The sequence below is a fragment of the Netta rufina genome (assembly GCF_964035555.1).
Source record: "Netta rufina genome assembly, chromosome: 11".
Lineage (NCBI taxonomy): Eukaryota > Metazoa > Chordata > Aves > Anseriformes > Anatidae > Netta > Netta rufina.
In genome coordinates, this window is record NC_140134.1 from 13,670,945 (window position 1) to 13,690,079 (window position 19,135).

Here is a 19,135-nt window from a genome sequence, read left to right on the forward strand (position 1 = left end):
CTACTGGGTGTATATGGTTTTTGATAGCCCTATTTCTGTCATAACACAAGGAATGTCACTGATGAAGGAACCACAGTTAAAGGAATAACATAATTGAATGCAGACCGCATAGGGAAACTGATTGAAGTATAATAAAATTCCAAATATATAAGGGTTTTGGTCAGAAATATTCTGAAGGGGTTAAGAAAGTCATAGAGCACCATCAGAGCAGGATCCATATGTTCTACCTTGCCTGGGGTCAACCAAGACAAATCCTTTCTTCCAGAAGCCAAACAATAGTGCTGTTTGTTTCTCAAGAACTAAGCAATGGTAATTTTCTCCTTCGACAGCAGGTGGAGACATCTGCTAAGTAGCTAAATCCTACTAGGGCTTTCTGGTCCCTTTCTCTAGGGAGCTTTTCATAATTTAAAAAAAAAAAAAAAAAAAAAAAAAAAAAAAAAAAAGGCAGATCCTTAAAGAGACATTATGAAACTGCTTTTGGCAGTGTTTCTCTCACGAGCCAGCTTGCATGAAAAGCCTTTTCTGTCAACCTTAAATATTTTGTAGTAGATTTGTCTTTAAATGTGCAGTTCCCCTGGCTGCATCTTGGGTGGTACTATACTACAATAGTTTAATATAGTCCATCTCTGGCCACTTAGGCATTTAAAGGAGTGAAAATAAACAAAAAATTTGGCAGAATCCAGTAGACATCTGTGTGAGACAGTTCACAACACTACAATCTTAGAAAGAGGTACTTTGTACCAGACCTGATAGCAGCTTCAGTCAGGATAGTTTTCTCATTCCAGGATTATACCAGAACTTTTTATGTTATTCTACTGTAGATTTAAAAGCAGAAGATGACTTGTCTCTGTAGCAGACTCCAGTAGCATTCATCCCAAGAACTTCCTAGCTGTAGACCGTACATTAAAAAAACAAAACAAAACAAAACAAAAACAAACAAGCAAAAGAACAAACTCACTACTTCAGTACATGGCCTGCTTTCTGGATTCATAGATCTTCCTTTAATCCACCTCTGTCTTTGCTCAACTTCCAAATGGCAAATGAAAATTAGCAAGCAATTGGTTTCTAAAAGGAGGGATTGTACAGCCTTTGCTAGAACTTCCCAGGGCCTTGGCTTCCCCATAGCCTCTGTTTATCTGGGAAAAAGCTATGCTGAAAGCTACCAGAGTCTGACCACAAGAGGTTTGGGGTTTTGTCAGGAAGAGCAAAAACATGTTCTTCAAATGTCTGCTGCACAAATTCCCCTTCTCTATCAAGTAAATGTTGTCAAATCACCCCACAGTTGGAGGGAAAAACACAACTTTCATGCTTACTTTGCTAGCCATCACTATGTTCACCAGCCGTGTTGATGATTGAATGAGAGTTTCAGCCTCTTTGCCAGACAGATCTTTAAGTGATTGTCCATTTAGTGCTAACAGTTCATCCCTTGGGCTCAGACAACCATCCCTTAAAAAAAAAAAAAAAAAAAAAAAAAGAAAAAGAAAATAGGAACATGCATGCATATCATTTTATAGATGAACAATATGGCACTAGTGTGTTACATGCCTTACTAAGGAGTGAACTGCAATTTTCCCCTTGCCTTGAACACAGCTGCCATGGCATGTTTTGATGTATGATGCACCCCATCCCTTGCTAGGACTTCTTCCCGTCGCTACTCCCTTCTGCTCAGTCCTGGTGATCAACAACTACCTTTCCATATACAGCTGCATCCATCAATAGCTTAGACTTCAAGTGTACCTTAGAATAAAGCCATGGTAAGTACTGTTCTTGCTGTATGGCTGCTGTCCTGCTCCAGACACCCAGGGACACCCTGATGTGGCTGGTTGCACTGTCCTGACCATGAATACTGTTACTTGCAAGCTTTCCTGGGCTCTAACTACTCTGCCTTTACTATCAGGGCTCTTGTTTTGCCTTAAGTTCTCAGTGCCAAATGGTTCAAGCCACTAGTATCTATCTGTACTACCTATGGGGGCAGAGCTCAAGTGTGAGCCATTCCCTCCCTTTTCCTGCATTTCCCTGCCTGGAAGCTCCCATGCTGGCCAGCTTGTTGTATGTACACATGCTCAAGGACTTTGAATAGCTTGCAACCAGGCTCCTATGACAGCAGAAAATAACCCATGTTTGTCATGGTCATGCAAAATCCATGCAGACAAATAGCTCCTTAATAAGCTTACTAACTCCATACATACTGTACCTGTTTGCTGTGCTTCCAGCAGGTACCTTGCAGCCCATGAACCCTTTCCAGAGAGGTGCACAGTTTGGATTCCTAGAGAGCTTGATTCCTGAGCTGCTGTTCCCTGTGGTTGTACACAATCTGCAGATGCAGCTGTCCTGATTCAGGAAGATGAAAGATTGCATTGAAAGAAAACATACCAAGGATGTTAAAAGTTACTTATCTTGAGCCTTTTTAAGAAATGCAGAAAATGTCCTTAGAACCAGACTGCCTTTAAGATGAAAAGACCTTTATAACACTGTGCAATTGTGAATGAATAATTGTGTTATAGAGTCAGTGTTTAGAAAAAGTTGTTTTCCTTAGGACATTAGTGGCTTCAGTCTAAAAGAGTGAAGTACTACAGCAGAGTGCCTCTTTGCACAGAGGGGAAGAGAACTGATAATACACTTCTCATAGTAACTAGATAAATTCTGCCTATGCTAACTATTATAAGAAAAGACAGGGAGGAAAAGTAAACATACACCAGAAAAGGAAATACTCCAGAAACACAAGATGTCTGAATGAAAAATAAGTGTATACAAAACATTGGAAACTCCACCCCAGCTGCTGACTTTTTAAGGAGGGGGTAGGGAGCAAAGATGACTGCAACAGTGGAAGATTTTGTCTGCTCCAGACTGAGGTTGCTGTAGTCTGTGTGTTGCATCTGGAGGACTAATTGTAAGCACATTTGTAACACAGTTATGAATCATTAACATGTGGGCATACAGAAAGAGAAATAGTCTTAAGTCATATGAGTAAATAAAGCAAGGAATGAATTGACTAAGCATACAAAGGACAACACATTTGTCTAGGAAATACACTCCTGTAGCACAAATACTTAAACACTTACAAATTCCAAAGAAACAAAGGAAACTGGGAAGTTAGCACACCATTTCTTCTCCATTTGCTCAGTTACATATCCTAATTCAAGTATTCACTCATTCTCCTCCCGGCTAAATCCACTTTCCCTGCCCCCACCAGCCTCTCCATACTCCACAAAATGAAGAGGGTCCTTAGTGTATCCTGGATCCAGGCTTGTTCCCAGGAGATCTGTATGACTGGGGTATAGATTTCTGAAGGGGAAGCACATTTCGTATGTTAGGACAGGCCATTGTCAGGAGTGCTGTCTCATTCACAATATATGGGAATTGACGGTCGGTATTGCTCCAGGATCCCCTGGTCCGAGTGCCACGAACTATTTCCAGTGATTTAAAGTCTTCTGACAGCACAAGGAAAGCTGTGTAATCATCTTCTTCAGCATCACTAGGGTTTCATTTCTGCTCTAAGCAGAGTTCATCTAGCCATGAAGGTTAGAACCATTATGCCCTTTCACCACAGATCAATAGGGATCACAATATACCTTAGAATCATAGAATCTGACTGACAACAAAGGCAAACTTTGGATTTACAGCAATTTCAATAAAGGTCATTGACATCCTGGATGTTGAAGCCTGGTTCCCATTCTGAGACCTGCCAGAGTAAATCTAAGGCTGTGAATGAAAGAAGTATTTGAGTTTGAGCCCTATGCTCACTACAGACTGAATTCAGTAGGTAATGGATAAGGGCTATACTTGTATTGACCGACTTGTTAACTTTGTGGGTTTGCTTGCATTCCAGATTGTCTGCCATTACTGAGGAGTGTCTGAATTTTACGAAGCCTCTTTTGTTCAAGAAGAGTACTTCTAGTGAGTGATAGGTAAATGCATGAGTATGGACAAAATTCTATATTAAACCAGTTTGTTTGAACTCTAGTATTAGTTTTGGAGCTTCTGTATTTACTTTTTACCTAAAGTAAATACCATTGGGAAATACCTGCTTGAAATCGGGACTATGTGATGTTCTTTTTTTCTTTAAAATCTTTAGTATGGTGAGAAAACAAAGATTAGAATTCTAATGCCTTAAAAGTCAGATCTTGAGTAGCAAAAATTGTTAGCTAACTTTATGAATGTTTTTTATTTGCTTTATGTATTAGTAAGAAATTACAGGCTACATTCTGCAAACATGAAGCATTCATTAAATTTTTAAGGTTTTCAGAAGGGCAATGTGCTAATTCTAAAGCATAGAAAGATGTAAGATAGATATTAAAGGTAGAATCCTTTAGTCTTTTGTACTGCTCCCCTGGAATATGTTGACATGCTCTCACTAGTATTGGTTAGGTACACACATGGAGAACTTTGCATAGTTGTTCATCTTTCTCCATTTCAGTCTGGATTTAACTTAACAGTGGGTCTTTTCAGACTGTCCCTAACTTGTCTCTGTTAAGAACATCATCAATTACGCTCCTACTCTTCCAGTAACTTGCTCATAGTGCTCAGCTGCTGCGTTGATAGTATTTATAAAAACCTTTGTAATCTAATTGTCAGAAAGGCATTTGGCTCTCATCAGTTTCTCAGGACTTCACAAAGGTGTAATTGGTTTGTCTCTGAAGGTTTTTTGTTGTTGTTGTTTGTTTGCTTGTTTTAGCACTGTTTAAGTCCTTTGGGAAAGATGTGTTTTGTACAATGGGACAAGTGCTAGGGTGGTAATTTGGGGACATACATGTGAAATGACAGCAATGAGAACTTATATGAACGTTCTTTCTAAGAGCAATCAGTTGCATACACTTACTCAGTTGGAAGAAATGTTAAATGAACTGCAGAAAAATCTTGGGAAAAAAATTTGTTTAAATCTGTAGTCATCTTACCAGGTTGGGCTACATTTCAAATAGGCTGTGTGTGTCGATACTTTTCAAAATTCATTTATGTGAATTACTTAAAAATTAAAAAAGATTACTGGGCTGCAGACACATGTGGCAAATATCTGTACGTTGTCAGCATTTGCACTTTTGGGGATCTTGGATATAGATCACTATATTCAGATCCAAGTTGTTGCAACATGACAGAAAATTAATAAAAGCTGTTCTTTAGAAAAATAAGCACTTGACCAATTCACGTTCCAGCATTCAATTTGCTTTGGGTTTTGTTCTTTAATGTCTTTTATTTCCTGTCTCACTTGTTATTTTATGCATAGAAATACTGCTGATGGTTCCAAAAGTAAAGGCAGTATTTGTTTTGTATCCTCCTCCCTTTTAATGCGTCCTGCTGTTTTTGCAAGGTGATTTATAGCTCTGAATGTAGCAAATGCTGAAAATTTGCTAAAATAATGTTGACAGGTTTGGTGTGTGAGCAGGTGGATTCTACGTCAACTTTGCCTTCTCTTTATTAGAACATATGTTTAAATGTGTATTTGCGGCCAGTGAATAAAATCTTTCTCTGCTTATAAGGGCCTTTGCAACCCAACACTTTGAAAGTGCATTATAAACAAAATTAGTCTTTAAGTTGAATCTACTTTACTGAAACATTAAAATCAAAGGTAGATTTCAAGAGTCTTCTTAAATTCATTTGTGTTGCAGGTGAGAGTAGATTAATTTTTCATATGTTTTGTTCTGGAAAAGTCATTTGCAAGTCCAGGCCAACTCTCTCCTGCTCCTCTTCTTTTGTCATGCCAAATGAAAAGTTTGAGGATGTTTTTTTATCTGACATTTAAGAGATTTCTTTTCCCTTCATGTTCTCATTAAACATTTCTAGCCCAGAGTCCTGTCTCAAAACATCTCATTCCAGATGTTGTTTTGAAATAAGGGTAACCATGGCATCTGTGAAAAACTAAAAAACTTTTGTGCACTCTTAACATAAGACACAGTAGTTAGATTGTCTGAAATGAAGTAAAGTGTTATACAAGGCTAGTTCAAGTAAGGTCTTTGACTCAGTTAACTAACCATATGACAATGAGTTGATTGTTGTTTTAAAAAGGCCAACAAAATAAAAAATAAAACAAAAATTCTTACAACAGTACAATAGTGAATTTAAATATTTGGCTTTTCTGGCCTTCTGACTGTGAAATGGCTGGGATTTCCAAGTGGAAGTTTAAGAGAATACAGCCTTTGGGGATTTTCTTCAAGAACCATTTTTTTCTGTATAATTTCTAACAAGTTTCAGCATATCTCTGGTACAAACTGATGTGAATGTGACTCCACTGATTCTGACATGCCCTAGCCAATGTCTTGGTCCTTCCAAAACATTTATAGTAGATGTGATTCATTTTCCCAGCAGCATATTCCCTTTGCAATTAATAAAATGGTAGAAGCCAGAATGCCTTTAGATGATGCAAGAATCAGGGCATAGGATTCGGGTTCTGCCCTCCATAGACAATCAGAATATTAGATGTTACAGACAGACCTTTCCACCCTTCGTTGGTATGTTTTTTTTCTGGGAGCCTGTGCCTTGGACCACATTTTGCAGCATGCACTATCTTAATAAAACAGCCTCTTTTCCAACTTGCTCTGGGGATAGCATGGCCCTGATGTCACAAAACAGGAAGGCTGGAAAGACAGAGCAAATAGAAAAAGGGAGGAGAAAACATAAATGTCTAAATAAATAGTCTCCCTTACTTGCTTTGTTTTTCCATCCTTCCCATAGGCTCATGTTCAAGACATTACAGTCTGTTGCCATAACACTTGTCCTGGTACCAAGCAGCCAACTAACTGGCTTTTGCACAAAGGCGAGCTAATAAAAATAATTCTTGTGACGACCAAGAGAGAAAATGACCTTTTGCTTTTTTCCTTCTTCAAGCAGACAGTCAGGGACCTAGGGGAGCAAGGACAGAGAAGTTTCTAGAACCTAGAGGAATCACACAGTCCGATTAGTTTGGATCCAACGTTTGTGTAAAGAGCCATCCCTTCCAGTTTACAGTTTATTCTAAATGTTTTTTCACCCCTACCACCATCCTCTGTGGCTCATACCTCAGTGCTTCCCAGACTGTCCACAGTGCAGGGAGGAGAGCCCATTGACTGTAATGTAATGCTTCTGGGAGCGTCTCTCATACCCAGCATAGACTGCTGTTCTCTGAAGAACAAGTCAATATTGTCTACTCCTGTCCATCCTTCCTACAACTGACAAAGCCTCAGAGTTTGTAATGACATGAGCAGGCAAGGCTGTCTTCAAAAGTGTTTGCTTTGTCAGTGCATCAGGTATCAGATAATTTTTTTCTTTTTTTTTTTTTTCCTTTTCAGGCCAACTGAAACTGCTGAGTTTGTGAGAAGCAAACTATAAAGCAGATCTGCTTATTTATATATTGACAAGCTGGTTTTCCAGCTCTGTCAGTGCCAGAGTAAATACGCCTCACTTTAGAAACTAAGTGGTCCGGGAGCTGGCTGAATGGATGATGCCCAGGTAATGCCGGGTGCTGTAGGCACAGTGAGCAAGAGTCAATATGAGTGAATCTTGGAACAAAGAAACCAAATGAATTAAAAGACTGTTCTCATCATTGTTAGCAGTACATTTAGAGAAGGGGGAGAAATCATTGCTATTTAGAATATATAATGAAAGTAGAGGAGATGCATTGAAAAGGATATGAGGTTAATGGATCACACTGAGATATTCTTTGTCAGGTACCATTTTAGAGTGTGTGAGTTATGTGCTATAAGATTTTGATCCAGCTGTTCTTTGCCTGAGTGTGCATGGTGATGTGTTATTTGCTTTTATTATTTTTGTACAATTGGTCAGACAGAAAGAAAGAAATTGTTGGAAAGTCTGTGAACTAATGGCCCTTAAGTGTGGCATCTCTACTTGCCTTTCTGCAGAGCAACATGTAGGTGAATAAGTCTGCTGTTGCAGTGCACAAAATGCACTGGGGAGGCAGAGAAGGGAAAAAAGGAAGAATGTGGTATTTGATAGGAAATGTGGAGTCGTTAACAAATGCACTTTGCTGCAAGTCTGATTCCTTCACTGCTCCTGGCTATTGCTTTTTCCTCCTCTTGCTTCACTTGCTTTGAAGTATTTTATAGTCAAGTACACATTCTCTGTTTCCTCTTTTCCTGTCTTCATAATTTTTTTCTTTTCCCTTCTCCATTTCCCTTTTCCCAGATTGTCTCCTGTCTTCTCTGTTCTCTGCATGTCATAACAGATTTTCTGTGATAAAAAAAAAATAAAATAAAAAAAATAAAAGTGACTGGAAGGTAGGACTTCAGCAGGAAAACGACATATCTATGTCATTTTTATCAGTGTAGGCTAAAGTCATGGAATGGCATAACCACTAAGATCTGCTACACAGGGCCCTGTGCAAAATATAATGGCCATGTTTTGCCAGGATCTGAATGTCCAAATGTCTCAGGTAACTGCATAGTTTACATGGATGTAGCACCCACTGAGGTTTTTGCCTTGAATGTAATGAACCACTGAATAGATGTTGATAGGCTCCTACTTAATTCTTGTTTCAACCTTCACCCCTTCCACCAAAGAGGTTATATATAACCTCACTACAGAGGAGGTGTCAATGACAACAGTTAAAGTTGTCTGTCCTTTACATGGGGACTGTGCCACCATGCCATATACTTTTGGAAGGAAGTTGCTTAGAAGATGCAATTATGAACTGAACCCCTGTCATCTAATACTGCCACACATCACCACAATGAAAATGGTAGCCAGTGTCACAACTTTTAGCAGCATAAATGTGGGCTATGAATGCCCTGGTTGAAAACAAAAATGTGTGTGTTAGTACAAGTCAGTCCTAGCACTGTGCTGTGGGATCAGCTGGCGGAGGAGCAGTGACATCACTTTGCAGTCCTATCTCAGTCAGTGTGGTACAGTTTCTGTAACAGTGAATCTCATGCAATTGACAGGGTATGGATTCAGAGATACTTAAGTCTTTGAGCAGTAGAGAAGAACTAGTATCAGGAAGACTGATGCTCCAGGTTCCCCCCTAGCTCTGCAGAAGAGAGTCACAGGGAGTGTTAAATCATGCTGCACTTTTAAACATTCTTCTCTTCTTCCAGTGTGACAGAAAAAATTAAGTTATTCAGTTCTGTGGGAGTTATTAGCACCTTCAGAGTCATGCTTAAGGCTGCAGGCACTGGAAAGCGAACGAATAATGCAATAATCTCAGCAACACCACAGGAAGAATGGAATCAATTTTCTTGAACAAAGACAAGGACCCTTTAGCTCTGAGTCACGCATCATGAATTTCTGAATTGTCACATGGACTGAAGAGAGTGTGGTACATTAGAAGTTGAAAAATAGTTGTTGAGTCCTTTCTTAAACAGAGAGGTTTTAAGCTTAAGTTAACACACGTGCTATAGAAAGGTTGTTATGCCAGGCTTATGCCGTATGGGGAAAAAAAGATCACTGCTTTCATAATATAGGGCAAAGCCTCAGCAGCAGTGGTACAGGGTAAGGTTCGTGTAGGAGTTATCAAATTTAGCATGCTGAGATAAGACTTTTTAGAGCTGCTGATCTGTGACTCTGAAAGGTAGGAATATTAGCAAGTGGCACCTGAAGAAGTTTATATTGCTGTCAGAGCTCTGGAGAAAGAATTTACTGTGCCTTTTGTCTATAGTGGCAGTAAGCAACCCAAATACTGCCAGAAAGGCCTGGGTTACTGATTGATTTATGTCACCCTCCATCCAGTCTCCTGACCCATCCTGTTCAGTGACACTAACATTCCAACCTAAGAGAGGATTTATACCCTCAGCAGTTGTATTTTATCTGTGCAACAGCATTAGTTATGAGACTTACTCTGTTCCCCAGATCCCTATTTGAGCTGCTTGCCAGCTATAAAAGCAAATGATCTACACTTACAGTCTGCAATAAGATATTGAGTAGTTTCACAAGCATATGGATCATGACAGTTATTGGAGCCTGGCATATTTTGGAGGTATGCAAGCAATCAGACTGCAGCAGTTGACACACACTTAAGAAAGTGTTTCAGGCTGTGATAAAGAGAAAAGGGGAGAATCCACAGAGGCCAGCTCCTTCTTTACTCACACATAGAAATCAGCAGAGTGCATGCAAACTGCTTCCAAATGGGAGGAGGTGGTATGGTTTTGCAGGTGACTGTGTGTATTTTGGGACTTTGGTCAGTTCCACCTATTTATGTTTTCTGTCAGAATGCAATAGGAAGTTGGCTTGTTTTTGTCCTCATTCTGTGGTTTTGCCAAGGGGCTAAGATACCTCCTCACCTGAATTCTGTCCTGCTGCAGTCTTTGTAACATTGGGCTGTGTCCTGTGATCATCAGCAAGAAACTCAAGGAGTAAGGGGAGATTCAGATTTTAAGTGCCACTCTGTCTTTAGATGTAGAGGTCTGGTTTTAGTCGATTTTTACAGAAGGTAAGTACAATAGAATATGTAAGAGAAATATTATAGGTGAAAGAAACTTTTTTTTTTTTCACATAAGCCACTATTTCCACAGGTAAAAAGCATAAATACTGGGTATTCGAATATTAGAAGCTGGGAGGACACAGACTGTATTAAAAATCATATCATAGCTGTGGTGACATCCCCCTTCCCCTTCACACCAACAGGTAGATATAAAGTGAACAAATAGGATATGTCACAGAGTAGGAACTTTCTAAAAACATCTGAACTACATTGCCTAGACTGAAAAATGGTTTGGGGGTTAAAATAGTTTCTTCCTGATTGAAGAAAAATGGAACACTTACATCTCTAAAAAGATGTAAATGTTTTCTTTAAAAAGTGACCTCTTTGGTTTAGATCCACCACTACCTCCTTCCTGAATCAGATAGAATCTGCCTGCTGAATCTCCTGCATCTTTAACAGTGTTAATATAATTTATGCTCACATTCATTTTCCTATAGCAACAGTTTTGTATTTTGAGCTGAGTACATATTGCAAGTAGGAAGCATCAGCTGTGCTAGTATGAATACGCTGAGGAGTGACCAATCAGTCACTGATTTCAGTAGAACGTTAATCAGCAGAGTGTAACAGCACAGCTGGGAATCTAATACATTTTCATGCAGTTTATACAGAGCAGGAACACTGCAAGCTCATAAGCTCTGAAAGAGACAGATGGAATCCTGTGTTCCTGAGAAATATGAATTAACCCATTTAGGAATGACTGCAATAGGAAGCATTACAATATAACACACGGTTGCCTACCTTGATGAGTAACTTTCTTCTCATGTTGTTGCAGTTCTCATTTGCTGCAGCCTTGGACTGGACTATGCTGGTGATCACACGTGGAGGATCAGGTGGGCTGTCTTCTGTCTCTGTTGTGAATGGCAGTTGTGTTCTAGGGCAGCAGTCAAAATCCTCTTGACCCCAGCTAGCAGAAATCTCAAAGGGATCAGGGCATTTCTCATCGGGACTTGACCCATCATCACTGTTTTTGGCGTTGCACAATATAAGTGATCTTGAAATGGAGCGAAACTTTCTTGACTTCCTGTTCCCAGCATTGCTCTTTCGATCCATCTTCAGAGAGCTGGTGGTACTGCTCTTTTTCCTATCATTCTCCCACTTATGTGGCATGATACCTTCAATAACTTTCTCCGCTTCTCTGGTGCTAAATATCCTCCAGGAAAGGAAATATAAAAAGTAAGTTGTAATATACCCCTACTCAATAACCTACACTACTGAAAAGCCCTAATGAATAAATTGAATCAACAGAGCCTTTCAGTCTGCTAACAGCCACGTGATATCTCATGACTTGCTAATTCTGTTTCTGTGCAGTGCTCTACTAAATTCTCCTTCACCTTTTCATTCTCTTCCCATGCTCCCCAAGCACAATGGAGTGCTTTTAATAAATGTTTTTGATGCTTCCATTGTGCTACTGCTTTTTGGCTTCTGCTGAATTTGCATGTTGAAATCCTAAATTGAAAAGGAAGATACTTTAAAAGCATTATTCTATCCTGCTAACATTACTTGAAAAGAGGAAGCTCCTTCTGAAGTTTGATTCATGAAACCACTATAATTCAAAGAAGATTAATCAAATTGTTGAGGTTAAGTTCTCTGCCTGGTGCATCTGATTTGTAAGTGGTTTAGCAAAAGCAGATCTTAGCCGTGAGAGAGTAAGAAATGTCAGGCTGCTGTAAAGCTCCTACCTTCGCAGACCAGAACTCACTTAAGACTTTGCATTTAACAGTAACAGGGATCCAGTGAAGCACTTTAGATATGAATATCTGATTAAGGATTGAACTCTATAAAGGATTACAGCTCCAATACATCAATCAAAAAGTGTCCCATTACAGAAAGGGTTTGCTTCGGTGTATGATACAGCACACCAAATTAAGAGAAAATGGAAGAAATGCTATACAATCAAAATGTGACAAGCTGGAGCTTTTGTAAAATGGAAAGAAAAAAAAAAAGTAATGAGCATGTTAAGATAGCAAAGGAGAGCTTTGTTAAAGCAGTTTTCTTTTTCTCTCAGAAATTTTGTAGAGCTATTTTGTTAGGAATGTATTGGTGCTAGAAAAAAAAAATCAACGTGAGCAAGTCTTAATGAATTGCTTTGACTTGCTTAATTTTCATTATCATATTTATTACAAAAGACATTCTCAAGCATACCACTGAGAGAAAACGGTTGTACAATGTGCTATAAACTGTCTGGCTTGGGTTCAATGCGGAATTAGGTGGACACATATGCACTTTTTGCCGAAAATGGTGATATGGAAATAGGAGAAGGCAGATTTTCTAAAGGCTCCTTACAGCCCTGACAAGAAATGTAGGCCTGCAAATTCTAGCCAAACCAGACCAATATCTATAATAAATACAATACAGCCATATCCTAAGGATTACTTTTTTTTTTCTCATACAAATAACAAGGAAAAAAAAAAAAAAAAGATAAGCACTATGTGATTGAGCTCTATGGCATTCCTGGAGAAGTATATACAATTCAGTGTGAATCTGAATTTCGATTTATAAAAGAAAAACCTTGGATACAGCTTTTCCAGGAGGAGAAAAGAGGTCCCTTTTTCTCCCAGGGAGTGCAGTCTTTTCTGGTGTTTTTGATAGGTAATGCTCCTGTAACCCTCAATTATAACTTATTTCTGTCACACCAGTCATAACATTGATCTGCTGTCTGATGTCTCTCTTCCAAAATAAAATCCCCAGCACTTCAGAAACTCCTCAGGATTCCCAGCAAGAAATGATACCATGGCAAAGTTGAAATTTTAAAGTTTCTGGAGAACATGTCAAGTTGAACAAAACCATTATTTTCTGGCTCTCTCCTGTGTGTCTTTGGTAGGCTCCCTATTGATGTGGAAAAGTCTGACCCGACTTTACAGGAATATTGGTACCAAAATTACCGGGCTCCCAGCCTTCCCCACACTGTCATGAGGAAATCTTTCAGGGTAAAACTAAGCGTATTTTCTTTAGTGCATTGAATGTTCTTTTTTCTTTTTTTTTCAGAATTCCCTCTCTTCTTATGAAGGCTTGCAACCACAAGTGTCAGTGGAAGACAACCCAACAGCACAGCCACGCTCCCTTCCTGTGATGTACAGCTCATGCTGAATACAGGACGTCTGAGCTTGTATGTAAGGATACTGAGGGGATGGAGAAGGGGTTGACATGGAATTCAGCTTTCACAGATGGACTTTGTGGTTGACTTGTGATCTTATTTCTCTGGGGTTAATCTCCCCTTCTACACTGTTGAGAGAAGCTACTTCTCAGAATTTATTTTGAAGTACAGAGATGAAAAGTGCAAAGAATTACATTAGAACAATGATTTTGAGAACTGCAATAAGTAACTGTTGGTGTAATTCAGCATCATGTTAGCAATTTTTGTATGCTTTTTCACTGATTACATTAGTTAAAAGATGACTGATACTACTAATATATAAAGACTTTCAAGGTTTGGTGATTACTATTTCTTTTAAAGAACCCTTTTTAGTGTTTTGGTTAGCACTAAGCTTTAGTATACCATAATAGGTATGAACTTAGTTTCAACGATGGGGTTGGAAAATCTCTGTTAGAGTCACAAGTGTAAGAGTTTTATCTTGTAAAGCTTGATATTGCTTTTCCTGTATGTCTGAAGGTATTTCAGAGGAAGGAAAAAATGTGATCTGGCCCATTAGACCAGAATGTGGACTTGAAAAAGCAATAGGATAGTAAGGATGAGGGGAACTTCATGCTTTGCTGCTGATGTATTAAGGTAACTTCTGCAAGTTTCTACCTCATCACCTGGGTAGAGAGCAACAGAACTAACTTGCTTGAAGGTCTGTGGATTGTGCTCACTTGAAAGTCTAGAGAAGGGATTGTTGCTCCTTTTGTGATTCTGGCAATCACTATTAGATATTAGCAATAACAGTGTCGGAAATGAGCCCAAGTTGCACATTCATATCTAAACAATCTTGCCTGTGGGGGAAAATTAGGAGAAATAGAAATCCTTGAATGAAATACTATGTTGTGCAAATACTAACTGCACTCTTACTTCTGTGAATTAACAACAAAAAAAAAATCACAGCCATTAAGCACATGGGTAAGCAGAGGACTTAATAGCTTAATGGTCAAAATACAGCTCTCTGGAGACTGGCAAGATAGAATAAAAGATGGGAAGAGACATGGGAGGCCTTTCTCACTGCCTGAAGCTGCTCAGCTGAAGAACATCAGTATTGAGCACTGCCATCAATAGTAAATGGTTCAAAAGGTTCTTCTGACTAGTGCTAAGCATCTGAGATGCATGGAAAACAGAAGCACCTGTTGAAACAGGGAAGGAAACATTGCTTTCGGTGTACTCTTCCATCCCACCCCTCTGCAATTCTCCTGAGAAATTTTACATTATACAGAGAGAATTTCTCTTTACCTCTGCTACATCAGTTACTTCCTCCTCCTCCTCCTTTGAGCTTTATTAACTCAAAGACCAAATTTAATCCTGAATGACATACCTAGTATCTCAACACAGTGGCTGCAGTGAAAATAAGCCCATTAGACCTGAAGATTTTCAGTTAAATGCTTGCTCTGCCTCTAGGGATTAGATTACAGCCCAGGTCTTTAACTAAGGCGACATCCTTTCCAGAGCTGCTGAATCAGGGTTGCATGAGCGACAGAAATATAGGAGCAACCAAAAATATATTCTATATGTTTTCCAATAAAAATATCCAGAAACATTATGTTACACAGAAAACAGTATCACAAGTGCTGGAAAAGCTTCATGATTAATTACCGTATTACAGCAAACTGATTTCAAGGTATCGTGGGCATGGACAATTACTTCAAAGTCAATTCTCCAGCCCATTCATCTTTACCTCCAGTGCACTCACTGCTTGTCATTTTCTCTTGCCATTCTTATACCTTCAGCATGCCTGATGGAAGTTGTCTGTGGTTTGTAATGCAAACCAAATGTTCCTTCTGTTTCTTTTTTTTTTTCCCCAAGCTTTATTTTTCCAGCTTTAAATCTAAAAAGTCCTAACTCAGTCTGCCTTCTGCAAACAAAGTACATGATTTGAGCTGCGCTCATTTGGTTCAAATTTTTGGTTGATATTAAACCAAGCATTTACAAGATGTAAATAATTTGGTGTAGCTCCCAGATTGAATGGGAATGCACTACTGTTAACCAGACAATAGGAAAGCTAAAGCTTCTTTACTAGCAAGAGCAAGATGAGTTTTACATTACCAAGTGCTAATAGCGTGATATCTTGCATGCCTTTTTAATCTAGATCTTGTGATCTTCATCAAATTCATTACTGAGCAGTACTATTAGAACTGAACTGTTGCAGATGTGAAGGATTTCCAGGCAGTAGGAAGAGCAAGAGATTTGGAAATTCTCTAATAAAAGAGCAAGAAACTCTCTGAGAGTTGAATTTACAGTTTAAAAAAAAAAAATCCCTAATTGTAAAATAAAAATTCAAAAGGACGAACTTACAACAGCGAGGCAGACAAACCTGACTCCTGCAGAAGGCTGTTCCTCTTCATAGGCCTGGCAAAAAAGACAGAGTGAATAATTGAAAACACACTCTTGTGGCGTCACGTGACTTGGTTTCAGTAATTCTGCTCAGTACATTGGAACGGAGCTATTGTTTCCTAATTGAAGAAAATGTCAGCAAGGATAGATAAACAAAAGCAATGGGATGCTGTATTGGGGGAAACTTTCCAGCAAACTTCCAGCTACCCAAAGGCGCTACTCCATTTAAGGGGTTTGTGTAATTTGTTTTTACGTGTTGCTCTCTGGTCCTAGGATTGATGGGGTTCAAACATGTTGAACCTACAGGGAAGCACGGGGGAATCTGTATTAATCGAGGGCAGGATTTGCTGCTGGGGGCTGAGATGGCAAGCATGTTTCACACTTTTTTTTCAGATATTAAACATGAAACTGCTAATAATTTCATAGGCAGCTTCTGCTCTAGGAGCAAAATAAATAAATAATAATAATAATAATAATAATAATAATAATAATAATAATAATAATAATAATAATAATAGGAGCTACTTTTGAATACCAGTTCCTTGTGGTTTTCATCAGAAAGTGGCATGGTCCCTTTAACCTGCTCTTTTTTAAATACTTTCCCCTTCATGGGCTAGACTGCACCTTTGTGATCCAGCCTTATCAAGGACTCAGAAAATTGTTGCTCCTTCCATGGAGTGTGTGTGAAATGAGAACTATGCCACAGATTGCCCATTTTCTCAATTGCACCTTTAGTATGCTGTGAAATAAATGGTTCATAGTCCCGTCTATTATTATGGCAGCTCCTCTCACCAAAATGCTGCTTGAGTTGCATCCACTGTCAGTGGTGGGAGCAGGCAGCCACCTTTTTGCCATGTCCATAGGTGTGCTCAGCTGTTTTTCATTCATCGGTCTGCTCTTCTCTGCCTGTCGATCCCTAGCTCTACTCACACATTGATGATTAGCAATCTTGCTTCAGAAACCTACTTTCTCTCAGAGATGTGACTGCTTTCAGGGGAAAGTAGGAACAAGTTGCATAGAGAGTTTGTATATTAAAAAAATAAAAATCTCTGAGACAGCTAATGCTAATTTATTGAAATAGTGAGACCTCTTTGGAATGTTCTCACAAACCACGGATCCTCTACTTTTCTGGAAAGCATAAACAGAAAACAGAATTTTATATGCAGCCCTGTCTGGTCATGGAAATGGCCAACAAGAGTGTTTAAACACCTGCTGTCCTTTGTATTATGTGGCTTGAAGATCCTGGTTTTATCGGTATCTCACTATACTCTCAAAAGAGAGAGAGTTTAAAAGGGGTTGTAAAAATTTTGCTGACATGGTCTCATGTTTAGTGGTCTCCTGTGACTTCTAGATAAAATGTGGACTGTGAAGACAAGTATCTGCTCCAGGAGAATGACATACTGGGACAAAAAGCGAAGCTGAAATTTCTGCTTTGTACAGCACCTACAGTAGCCCTGAAACACTCTGCTCCTGCTAATATCATAGTGGTTAACTTGTATTTTAAGTATTTACAAAAAGAAGAAAATTTGGCATTTTTTTTCCCAGCTAATGGGTTTTCAGGTATTAGTTACCCCTAAGAAAATATGTTGTAAAGGACACAGTTTTAACTCGAATCACTAAATGACAATAAACATTACCACAGTATTTTAAATACTAATCTTTAGAAAAATTATGATTTGACGTTGAGTAGTGAACAGTGGATATCAAGTAGCTTTCCTAGAAAGGTCAGAAATAGGGATATGACTTTCTGTTTTAGAAAACAGTTCCTCACTGTGTTTGAATAGAGAGGATATTGGACTTCTATATAAAATGGAATTTTATAAGTTCTAGTACTGTGAAAATGAAACATCATTGAGGAAGCAGAGCCACGTACTGTTTACCATTTAACTGTCTTACACTGTAACACACACATGTTTTTGTTTAGCAATAGAGAACTCATTCACGCAAAATCTCAACAGTCCCTGTATTTTGATCCAAACTGATTGAGCTGGAAGCTCAAAAGGATTGGGAAGCTGTTTTTTTCTTTTTTCTTTTTTAATTCCCATTGTCATATGCTATTGCATTTCCTGACTATGGGCTGAATTCTGTAGTTCCTAAGCCACTGGGAGTTTTGTTCATTCAGAATCTGGACTTCTGCCAGGGCCAGCAGCAGAAACATAAATATCACAAGGAGGGGCTGTTTTTTCTTGATGTTTCACTGTAACCTTTTGCAATTTTTTCCATCTTCTCTGTACAGTAATTGTTCATTGCCCAGTGGTGAACAGAAAAGCACATTTTAAGAAGCCATAAGGAAAAGGAGAGAGGGAGAGAGAAACTCTGCTGCGCCTGCCGTGTCGCACTGATGGTATGCTTTGATATTGGATCCTGTGGTCAATCTTCATTACATAGCTCAAAGTTATCGTACTAGGAAAAGGCCAATGAACACTGATCAGAGGCTGGGATTTTGTTTGAAAAGATTGAAGTGATGTGAACTCTCTCTACAGAAAGGAGCTGAATCATTAAAGGTTTATGAAATAATAGCATAAGGAAAATCAGCTGGGTTTCTTTACTCTCTTCTCATGTGAGGGACAGGAAAGGAAGAATGCAATAAAATTAAGAGTTCAAATAAACAAAAGGAAATACTTGAAATCTAAAGCATAATTAATATGAAGAACAAGAAGGTAGCAGAAATTATTAGGTCTTTGAAGTTAGCTGTTTTGCCTTTGATTTCAGTGGGACAGAGATTTCACCCCAAGAGGTGAGTAGATAAAAAATAATACCTTCAGTTAAAGGGAATAGCATGTAGAAGGGGCAGCGACTGTTGCTTCAGAATAAAAGTCAAACAGTACCATTCATAGGTAGAGTGATACTTCTGCCCTGGGGTAGTGTCCTAGTTACCACAAAGTGGAGACACTTTTCTGAGAAGGCCGTTGAATTTATTTTTTTATGAGAGTTCTTCTCTTTTGCCTAAAATCAAGATGCATCTGGAACCACAGCAGATACAGGAGCTGATCCTTCCTTCCCTTCAAATTATTTTCCAAATCCAAAGATTTGGATTGTAGAGGATAAATTTACAGACTATTCAGTACCAAATATTTTGCCCGTTGCTACTGGTGATAACCTTTCTCCAAAAAGCAACGTACAACTTTAAACAGAACATTTGCACTGGGCAAAGCAAGTCTAAGTAATGATGGAACTTAGCCTCTGTCCTGATCCCCATCCAAGTCCAAGCAGTTCTTGTGTTAATAGGAGAGAAAGCCAATAGTTTGAGGTGTTCT

The 19,135-nt window shown here is 38.8% G+C and overlaps 1 protein-coding gene across 1 annotated transcript in view; it reads right to left on the bottom strand.

Moving 5' to 3' along the window:
• The window catches only part of IL16 (interleukin 16), a gene marked incomplete at both ends in the record, with an annotated part of 35,248 nt that extends 19,359 nt beyond the window's left edge, over positions 1–15,889 (bottom strand). The window contains 4 exons of the mRNA XM_084293220.1: positions 1,338–1,446; positions 2,195–2,331; positions 11,141–11,552; positions 15,840–15,889. Coding sequence (XP_084149346.1) covers positions 1,338–1,446; positions 2,195–2,331; positions 11,141–11,552; positions 15,840–15,889 — 708 coding nt within the window. The remainder of the gene's footprint in view (positions 1–1,337; positions 1,447–2,194; positions 2,332–11,140; positions 11,553–15,839) is intronic.
• Positions 15,890–19,135: the final 3,246 nt, after the last annotated feature.